Genomic DNA, 10,890 nt, shown 5'->3' with positions numbered 1-10,890 from the left:
ATTGAAGTTGTACTAGACTCTTGCTTAAAGAGAGTGGAAAATGTGAGTTAAAATGAGAGTATTTTGATTAAAAAAAAAAAATCTACTCATTTGCTTGGAGATGGATGCAAATAAACAATGTTTGGATTAACAGCGGGGTATCAAAATATTTGTAAAGTGGGGGCAAAACCTAGAAAGTCCAATTTGAAGGCGTATCTATAATTTTCATAATCTTTTTTCGTTACATAAGAATAAACTCCAAAGATTTGCAAATATGAAAATAAGAAACCCATTCATTTTACTGAACCATTTCATAAAATTTGCTTAATCACTCCTGTTACAATTACAAGCATTTAGGTTTCTCTAAGCAAGACACCACATTAACCTTGTTTTACCGAAAAGCCATTAAAAGGAAAAACCACTTCTCTGGCTAAAAATAAAAAGGTCAAGGATAAACTCCATTGAGTAAATCTAGTCTTGAAAATCCGTCGAAGACTTGATAATCTCCACCGTTGACATCAATGAGAGAACTGATAATGGCATACGTAAAAAATCAATATCCACAAATCTATGAAAATACACTTCCCCATGTTAAAAATGGCCTAGGGTAAGAAAAGAGTGGCATGCGTAAAGAAATCAATATCTACAAATCTATGAAAATACACTTCCCCATGTTAAAAATGGCCTAGGGTAAGAAAACAGCCTCGGCTTAACTGGTTAGTGCATGAGGATTTGCATCGGCTTAACTGGTTAGTGCATGAGGATTTGCATCGGCTTAACTGGTTAGTGCATGAGGATTTGCATCGCTACGTACTAGGCTCAATTCCTGCTGAGGGTGAGGGCCCTCTCCCTATGACTCACCCAGAAAACAAACCCAAAAAATCAATTGCCTTTGGGTCTTGAAAAATACGTGCTTTTCACCATTATTTAACACCTGTTATGTGGTAAAAAACATTGGCCTTTGCATCAAATGTTACCTTATAAACGGTAGATATCTTAAAAGAACAGCCACTTAGAACGTTAAATGCTGCAAATTAAAAGCCATTTCCAGTAACAGGATGAAGAATCTTGACATTATAACTTCGAAATTTTGGCTACTTTTTGTTGAAAAAAATTGCTAGTATAAACACCTAATTCCACTTAAATTGCACAACCCTTGATATAGGAGCGCGTTGTGCCCAAAAAACCAATTTTAAAGTTAGCATTTTGACGCTTGTGTACATAACACCTATATCCATGTCCATAACCAGAATCAATGAAACCCAAAACCCCAAAACAGAATATCGAAGAAACAATACTTTTCATCTGAAAAGACCAAAGAGCATTTACAGTGTGCTCCCAAGCAGTACTTTTCATGTTAAGATCATATAGCTATCGAAAACATGGGAAAGGACAAAATCGTGCATACAGTGTACTCCCGCAGAGCACAGTATAACATGGGGAAGCCAAAAAATAGCCGGCAGCTGGTTCAATAGGCTAATCCAGTTTCTAGAACACTGGTCCTATCAATTCTCAGTCAATGTTCATGTCTCCAACAGCTTTGCGCACCACTTTTTCTCTGTCTCCCCCCTTCGTATTTCTCTGTCTGCCTCCTTTTGCGCCTTTCTTCTTGAAGTCAATAACTGCCTTATCAAATGTGCCCCTCACATGTTGGCACATGGACATCAGATCCTGGAGAGCATCTTTGAACACATCTTTAGCAGGGTCACCTATCATAGTGTCCATGAGAGAGAAACTTTAAAACCAGAGCAACATTAACCTTTTGTGTATTTGTTCTTTTCTGTGTCAATAGAAACAATCACCAATAAAAAAAATAGCAGCACGGAACAATATATGGAAAGATGGGAAGAAACCAAAGATTACCAAGTAACCAAAATATTAAACCAACTGGAAAGCAAGAAAAAGCAAAATTAAATGATCAACATGACCAAAAATTGATTTGCCAATAAAAAATAACAGAGGGAGAGAAAACAGCCATACCAGTTGTTTGAACTCGTATATTCACACGATTTTCAGATGGATGGGGAATGCTGTATCCACAAAATGATGTCCTTGGACTGGAAAGAACACAAAATTAGAATGCAGCACAAAATTGCAATAGAAATGAAAGGAGAAAAGAAAGAAACCCTACATGGGGAAGAAATCGAGTAAAAGAACACCCTTGTATTTCTGAGGCTTTAGTCATAATTCACAGCTCTCTCTCTCTCTCTCTCTCTCTCTCTCTCTCTCTCATCACTTATCATCATCATGTTCTTTCAGTGTTCCCTTGAATTTTTCTGGTGCTCCTTGAGAGTTCCATATAGTACGGTTTTTTGTCAACAGTGTGCATCTAGTATCTCCTGTATGACTTCTCCTTTTGTGCAAACTAAGATGCACATGAACCCCAACCCCTTTTTCTTAGGTTGGAACAAGAATAGGTTGTGCTTGGAACTCGTTATGATGTAGTTTCCTTACTATATATTGGGTGATCTATGTCATCAAGGACTCTAGGCTGGGATGTTGAAGAATGTGAGCGGAGAGGGGTGTTCAGCAGATCAGTGGCAATGGAGAGACTCCTTTCCCAAGGAGAAAGTGAAGCATTAGTGACGGTGGTGGTTCTAATCAACTCCACAAACATCCACCCACACACACATACACGCACGCACACACACACACAGACCAAAATGGATCAGAATGAATGATCTTGACAATTGAGATATCTTCTCTTAAGACGAAAATAACACCAAATTAGAATGCCACACAAAATTACAATAGAAATGAAAGAGAAAATAAAGAAATCATACAAGGGGAAGAAATGGAGTAAAAGAAGACCCTTGCATTTCTGAGGCTTTAAGTATAATTCACATCTAATTCGCATCTCTCTCTCTCATATCATTTAGGTTAGAAAAGGCATTATTCGTCATGTTCTTTAAGTGTTCCCTTGAATTGTTCTGGTGCTCCTTGAGAGTTCCATAACGTGTGGTTTTTTGTCAGCTGTGTGCGTCTAATATCTCCTGTCCGACTTCTCCTTTCGGGCAAACTAAGATGCACATGAATCTCAGCCCCTTTTTCTTAGGTTGGAACAAGAATAGGCTGTGCTTGGAACTCGTTAGGATGTAGTTTCCTTACTATAGATGCTGCGATCTATGTCATCAAAGACTCTAGGCAGGGACGGTGAAGAATGTGTGCAAAGACGGGTGATCAGCAGATCAGTGGCAAAGGGGAGACTCCGCTCCCAAGAAGGAAGTGAAGCATTAGTGACGGTGATGGATTCTTATAAATTCCACAAACAACACCCATCCATCCACACACACACACAGACAGCGACAGAGATTAGAACAACTAATCTTGACATTTGAGATATCTTCTCTTAAAAAGGATGACTAGGAGATCTTCTATATATATATACATATACATATAGATATATATATATATATATATATATATATATATATATATAGAAAGATAGAGTTGCATCTTAAATAGACCATTCTTCTTCGGTTCTTAGGAAGTGCAAGTTAGTTCAAGTGGAAGGACTTAAAAGGGCAAGAGATAGACCCAAAATGACATAAGTTGGAAGTAATTAGGAAAGATATGGAGACTTGTGGCCTCACTGAGGGCTGGCCTTTAATAGAGCAGAATGACATATCAGTATTCGTGTAGCCGTTAATTAATTGGAAAGAGGCTAGGATGATGATGATGATGATGATACAAACAATAGATGGCTTTTCCAATGATTGAGATTGGTTGAGCAAAACATGGATCCAAATATAGAGCTATGATTTTCTACAATTCACAACAAATAAGTAGATCACAGCAAAGGCTAACAATATGAAACAGAACAACCAATTCAATGAGAAATGAAAATTGTGTTAGAACAATAAGTAGAACAATATCATACTATAACAAAATGAACTATGGAAAAACCATACCCATTGGGGCCATCACCATCCATTGAAGTGACAGACAGTGATGCAAAGAAGATGCGAACCACCACAACAGGATACGATCCTGGAACAGGACCCACTCCCTTCATCGCCATTCCTTTCAACAGATGGTGGTGAGCCATTGCAGTATGGTTCCATAGTCCATTGGATTAACTAAGTACATAGAAACAAAATTATGAGTACTCACTCCTGATTTAAGACAAATCTAACTGCATTTCCAAGGGTGTGATCCTCATCGGTCAGTGAAAATGTAGAAGAGTTCGGGCTTTCAAGGGACCCTGATTCCATTATGACAACTGTTCTGGCTTGCAAAGACATAGAAGTGGAAAAAGTATCAGGCTAATTTCAAACAATGGTAAACCAACAAAGCCCAAATGAAGATCATGGGTTAACCCATCTGAATACCAATGGCAGAAATGTTGTTTCAAGAGAAAGATTCTACTACATAAGACTAGAATTCAGTGTTCTATTTGTGGGAAACTATACTACAATCTAATGGACTATGTAAAAACCAGAGTTCACTGTGCGATTGCTGTCCATTGAAATAACACACACACACACACACACACAGAGCTTATTGCACCACCACTGTCCCTTGAAATAACACAGAGGGAGAGAGAGTTTATTGCACCATCTCTGTTCCTTGAAGAAACACACACACAGAGCTTATTGCACCACCACTGTCCCTTGAAATAACACAGAGGGAGAGAGAGTTTATTGCACCATCTCTGTTCCTTGAAGAAACACACACACGAACGTGCGCGTGTGCACACACACCCAAAGAGAGAGAGATAGAAAGAGAGAGAGAATAAGGGAGAGAGTGTTTATTGCGCCATCACTGTTCCTTGAAATAACACACACACACACACAGAATATTGTGCCATCACTGTCCCTTGAAATGAGAGAGAGAGAGAGTGGACAAGACCCCCACTCTCTCCATTACCGCTCATCATTCTAACGATAGTAATGGCCCTATTGATCAAGGTGTGATTTCATAGTCCATTGGTTCACTTTCCCTTCTATTTTTGTCATAACAGTGATAAGGTAAGAATGGCCCTGATGCAACCCATGCCCAATCTTTTTTCACTCAGTTGCTAAAAAATGTTGTTACAATACTTGTAATTTTTAAAAATGTAACATGGAAGGAAGCAAGTTCATAAACTAAAATCTATAGTGTGGATGAAGAAAAAACACGAATTTATACATAATGCACTCATTGTATAACTAGTTAACACAAATTCTAACACACCGATATGATTTTGAAAATTGCAATATGCAAGAGATGTTCAGATTTAAACCTGTAGCATGAAAAAATAGAGAAAAATGCAAAAAAAAATTAGAAAGATCTACTTTTCACATTTTTAACAAGAGTTGGTGTGATTTGCAAAATAATAGTGGAGAAACAACATTCACAAATTAAAAATGTAGTACAAATTACAAATTGTTGCATACAAATGTCACATCCATAGATGATTATAGCACAAACAACTCATAGGATGGCGCACACTTCTAATTCCATAAATTTAAGTTATGCATGGAGCACTCCAAATAAGAAACAGATGATAATTTGGAAAAGAAACTGAAATTATTGATTTGAGGAAAATGCATATACAAATAATAAGGATCCGAAGACTAGGAAATTACTATACACTGCATATATGGTACATCAAAGATGCAGTAGGTGTCATGGTTACTGTAGAATAAAGCAACTATAATTGAACATAAGGCCCTCAAATCCTAAATCTAACAACAATCCAAAGCTTGATCATCATCATTATCATTGTGAATGCCTTTAAACAACTAATTGGGGTCGGTCACACGAATCATGTTCCGCCATTCTGCTCTATTAAGGGTCATACCCTCAGTGAGGCCATAAATCCCTATATCTTTTTTTACTACTTCCAACCATGTCCTTTTGAGCCTATCCATTGCCCTTCTTTAGCTTTCCACTTGAACTACCTCGCATTTCCTAACAGGTGTTGTGTTGGGTCTGCGCCACACATGGCCATCCCACCAAAGTCTACTCTCTTTCATCTTATCGCCTATTGGTGCACACCTAAATTTTCCCAAATGTATTCATTTTGGATTCAATCCCTTGTTGTCTTCCCCTCATCCATCTCAACATCCTCATCTCCACTACACTCATTCTATAGGTATATTGTTTTTTGACCACCCAACATTCTGCCCCATAGAGTAAAGTTGGTCTCACAGTTGCCCTATAGAATGGCCAGTTAGCTTCATTGGTATGTGGCGATTGCATAAACTTCCGGTAGCACATCTCCACTTCGCCCACCCAGCTCTAATTCTATGTGCGACATCTAACCCAATCTCTACATTTTCCTGGATTAGCGACCTAAGCTTACAATACATAAATAGTCAGGGAAGTACTCTAGAAACTGAGAGCGAGCGACAGTTAAAAGAGAAAAAAATATTAGGAAAGAGCAAAGACAATTAAAAGAGAGAAAATCATTAGAAGTTGAAACAAAATCTATAAGATAAGATTTTGCGTTTTTGAACTTAACCTTGTCCACTAGCTCCACTAGAGAGAGAAACACAGAGAGAGAGCTATGCGGAAGGGAAACTTTGGTGAAAGTGAAAAAAAGGCTCACCTGTTGTCGAATGAACAGTTTAGCCTGATGGGAAGCTTCAATGGAGTGTCTGAAGAGGAATCAAAGGCATTCTTTTTTTTAACTAATGACCTCTGATTTATAGTCCAATTTTGACACAACAATAGTGTCATGCTTGGATTTTATAAGGGTATTCTTTATTAAATCAAGGTTTGACGAACTAGTCTCGCAGACAAGCGTGGATTAGATTAGGGTTTCTCTGAGAAATTGAAATTTGAGCATGCTCATGGAATTAGTTGTGCAAAACTGGTCTGAAGTAAGGGTTTAACAATTCGGAGTTTAGGGCGCCCTTTAAAACCACAAACCGAGTCGAGACCGTCCTACAGTGAACTAATCCGGATGGATTAATTCGACGGGAAATAAAAAAGGAAAACTGAAAATGTACAAAGAAAAAACAGTAGAATATCTTTTAATGGAAGAAGTTTATATAAGGTTGCAACCTTAAACGGTAGAATTAGGTACAAACTTAAAAAATCATCGAAAAATATTGTTTTGATGTTGGTAAACCCTCTAATTGGTCATCTTGACATCGAAGCTGCATGGAAATAATATATATATATATATATATATATATATATATATATATATATATATATATATATACTCCTAACAATAGTACATCTTGCAACACATTATTTGGACCGTCCATTTTCAAGATTTTCATGTGTTTATAGATCCATTTGATTTTAACCATTTTTGGAGTTTAAAATTTTATAATTAAAGATGAACTAGATTTTTAAACCATTGTCACCATCCCAAGAATTTTTTACACCAAATATTACATCTAATGATAAAATTTGTAGGCACACCTTACTTTGATTGTTTAAAGTTGCAAGCAACGACACCCTTTTTTAATTCTTTAGAAAGGACATTATAACGTTTCTATGAGTCCCTATGATTCATATGTGCAGCCCCTCTTTTTGATATATTTTTTGGATGGAATTTAAACCTAATTTTTTGGTTATGTATAGTATCTAACATGGAGATCATTAATCGGTAGAAAAAATTTAAAAGCTAAAAAGATAAATTTGGGGACAAATATTTTGAACCGTTAGATTTTATTCTTTTAGGAGGGACCACAACTTTATATCCATCTTAGACGGATGTTTGATACCTTGGGGACGGAAATGTAGAAATGCATCCCCCGGCTCATATACTACTTTCTGTTATAAAAATATACCCCAATTATTTAAAAATTAACAATATTTTTTGGAATTTACTGCCACACCTATTTTTTCATAATTTTATTTTTAATATCCAGAATAACCTTCGTAGACCTATTAGGTACATGACGGTCCCAAACACTCATTTGGGTACTCAACAAGGCACCCAAATGGGTGCCTAAGGCTTCAAAGACCTATTATGTCCATGAAAGTCCATCACATGGCTATGAACAATGTTCGAAAATTCGGCCGCCCAACCGCCTAGGCGAAACAATTAAAAAAGCACCTAGACACAGTCTGGGCGGGGTCATTATGCGCCCTACTTTTGGGCGCTCGCCTAAGCGGTCAAAACGCCACCTAGGCGCCCGCTTAGGCACCGCCCCATGACAACTTCTGGGCGGGCAGAAAAACAACCCTCGATGAGGGTAAAAAAAGCAATTTTCCCCCCTTAAAAGGAGGAGAAAAGAGTTTTAGGGGGTATTCTAAACCCCCAATAGAAAATTTGTGGCCTTTAGCGTCAGAAAAACCCCCAAAAACCACTCTTGTGATTTATCAAAAGATCGATAAATTTTTTATTCTTTCGATTTCTTTCCAAAACGAAAGCAATAGTTCGTGGGTAGATTTTAAGCGCTTATAGTAGTTGATTTTGACAACTTTTGGTGACCCAATAGACGAGGTTTGCACCAACATCGATTTGATTTTGATATTTTTAAACTATTATTATCTTTGAAAGAGGGTTTTGATTTTATTTTGCTACAACATATTATGTTATGAATCATGTGTTGTTATGAATCATGTGTGTTTTCTTTTACGTTTTTTTTCCTTTACGATATATTTCTATGTTTGTAGTTAAAAGATTGATTTATTTTTGTGATTAATTGAATTTTTTTCTCACTTGAACGATGTTGGGGGTTGTTGGGGGGAAGGGGGGGGGGGTTGATTTTGGTGAGGGCACCTTGTCTCTGGGCGCCCGCCCGACCCGAATCCATCTTTTTGAACATTCTATGAAGTCCATAATGAGGCATATATACCTAATAGGTCCATGATGATCAACTTCAAAAATCACAAAGGTTGCATTAGATAACTTCCTTTGCAGTTTCCCTAGAAAAATCCCAGCTGCTAACTTTCCTGAAATCTAGGAGGGAAAGTCAAAATCAGTAACCTAAAAGCTGGGAACCTCGTTTGATAAGTTGTGGTGCTAGTATTTCACCCGTTTAGGATTGGGAAAGCTGGAAACTACCTGTTTAACCATTTTTTATGTATTTCATAGATTTGATATACAAAATGCATATTTTGAATAAGATTTTCTTGCTACAACCCCATCTAATTCATTTCTTACATAATGTACAGTCGAGATTTAAATTTGTTCTTATATCCATTTAACCAATAATGGAAATTGCAACCACACCAGTACACCATAAAAGATTAAATATATATCCATGTCAAAAGGTTACCACGAACAACGTCTTATGAAATGACAGCAGCATTCCACAAACTAATTGCAGTAAGGTAGGAAATTGAACATCAAAAACTAAATTCAACATTCCCAATCAGCCGAATACAATTGTGGCCCAAATTCTTCTCATGCAGAAAAGCACATAAAACATTGATTGCAGACTAGTAAATCACACTAGATAAAGGAACTCCATTCATCCAATCGTGTCATGAAGTTTCTTTATTGCTAGAGAAAAATATACATAAAACATCTCATTAACAAAAAAAGTTGAAGGAAAAGAACGATAACCATTATTTTGATCCTAATCAACTACCCAAAACTGTGGGAAAAATCAAATAGCCAGGTATCTCGATCTATCAATTTATCTATCCATAAATTTAGTGGCATAAATGAAAACATGGGTGGCAAAATTTACATCCAAAATAGAGCAATAAAAATGGAAAAATCACAGCATCAGAATATCCAAAAATATAAATCGCAGCAATGAATTTGAACTCTAATATTTTCTTACATTTTTTTTTCCAGCAATATCAACTTATTTCTTGAAAATTCAAGAGGGGGGGGGGGGGGGGGGGAAGAAAAAAACAAAATCTTTACAACCACTGAATCCTAGTTCATCAAGAAATCCAATACACTTCAAATAGATTTATCTAAAAAATCAGCATGCAATCCCTAAAATCAGCTCTGAAATCACCAAGAGGTTAATGCAAAAAAACAAAAAAAAACACCATAATGAAATCACTAAAAAGATAAACCTCTAAAACCTTAAACTCTAAGCCACAAACCAAACCCCTTAGAGTTAAGGACCCGGACCACCAGGCCCTATTTCCCATATCCCAATCCCTAATTCACCGGAAACCAGGAGAGCATAAAACAAAGCATACAAGCTCTGAAAATTATGTATACAAAGATGAGAGAGATTAAACTGAGATGCAAGGAATTTGCAGGTAAATAACAATGAGATAGATTGCTTGTTTTTAGAGAGAGAGAAATGGTTGGATGGGGAACTTAAGGGGCATTGCGAATGTGGGTGGGGATTAAAATGGGAGTCATTTTCCCGGTGGTTGAAAGCATTCAACAACTCACAGCATTAATGACATCTCTCTCTAACTTGCTCTAGTGCAGTTAGCAAAACTTATTACCTCAGTTCGTAGGGTTAGAGCTTTCCTCAGTTTGCGGTGAAGAAGGGCTCCAGGAGAGCGTTATCAAGCTTTCTCGGAAAGTTGCATCGGTGAAGAAGATGAAAGCTTGCAAATAGATCCTCGCTTGAAGAAGATGAAAGCTTGTGGGTCTAGAGAGAACGCAGAGGGTTGAGAGAGAGTGGCGAGGGAGGCTTTGAGAGGGGCTAGGGTTTTGTGAAATGGAGGGACCAAGGTTTTCGGTTCGTCCTATTTCGTTTTTTGGTTTCAGCAGTTGCGGGTAAAATCGTAAATATTATTTTGGTTCCTCGCGAGTAATCAATCCCCGGGAACTTACTTTCCCACCTTGTGGGGTAGGGACTTCTTTTCACATGATTTGCTCCTTGCAGTGGTAAAACTGTTTCTATAGGATAAGTTTTTATCCTTCTTACGCACAAACTAAACGTGTATAAATTGTATATTTCATATGAAAACTGTTTCGTATGGCAATTTTGAAACCAACCAAAATGGAATAGCAAAGAGCGAAAGGCGGGGGTTTTAACGTTTCCATTCTACCCTTGAATCAAATTAGGGAAAATTAGTGCGGAGGGGAAACGCGAT

At 37.3% G+C, this 10,890-nt stretch overlaps 1 protein-coding gene across 4 annotated transcripts; it reads right to left on the bottom strand.

Annotated features, from left to right (window-relative positions):
• Nucleotides 1–1,262: 1,262 nt before the first annotated feature.
• Nucleotides 1,263–10,675, bottom strand: RPC14 (RNApolymerase 14 kDa subunit). 4 transcript variants are annotated; one of them, XM_006858462.4, is made up of 4 exons: nt 10,294–10,675; nt 4,093–4,210; nt 1,960–2,036; nt 1,263–1,688 (listed from the first exon to the last, which is right to left on the bottom strand). In XM_006858462.4, exons 2-4 carry the CDS (start codon nt 4,191–4,193, stop codon nt 1,492–1,494), a joined length of 375 nt encoding a protein of 124 aa, XP_006858524.2. In that variant the 5' UTR covers nt 4,194–4,210; nt 10,294–10,675; the 3' UTR covers nt 1,263–1,491. The 4 variants fall into 4 exon arrangements, with proteins under 4 accessions (XP_006858524.2, XP_011628596.1, XP_020531802.1 ...); XM_011630294.3 differs by having other exon boundaries at nt 4,093–4,206; XM_020676143.2 differs by having other exon boundaries at nt 3,891–4,206; nt 10,294–10,524.
• Nucleotides 10,676–10,890: the final 215 nt, after the last annotated feature.

This window comes from Amborella trichopoda, chromosome 11, assembly GCF_054954075.1.
Source record: "Amborella trichopoda isolate Santa Cruz 75 chromosome 11, AtrichopodaSantaCruz75HAP2 v2.0, whole genome shotgun sequence".
NCBI lineage: Eukaryota > Viridiplantae > Streptophyta > Magnoliopsida > Amborellales > Amborellaceae > Amborella > Amborella trichopoda.
This window is presented reverse-complemented; position numbering and strand designations above follow the sequence as displayed.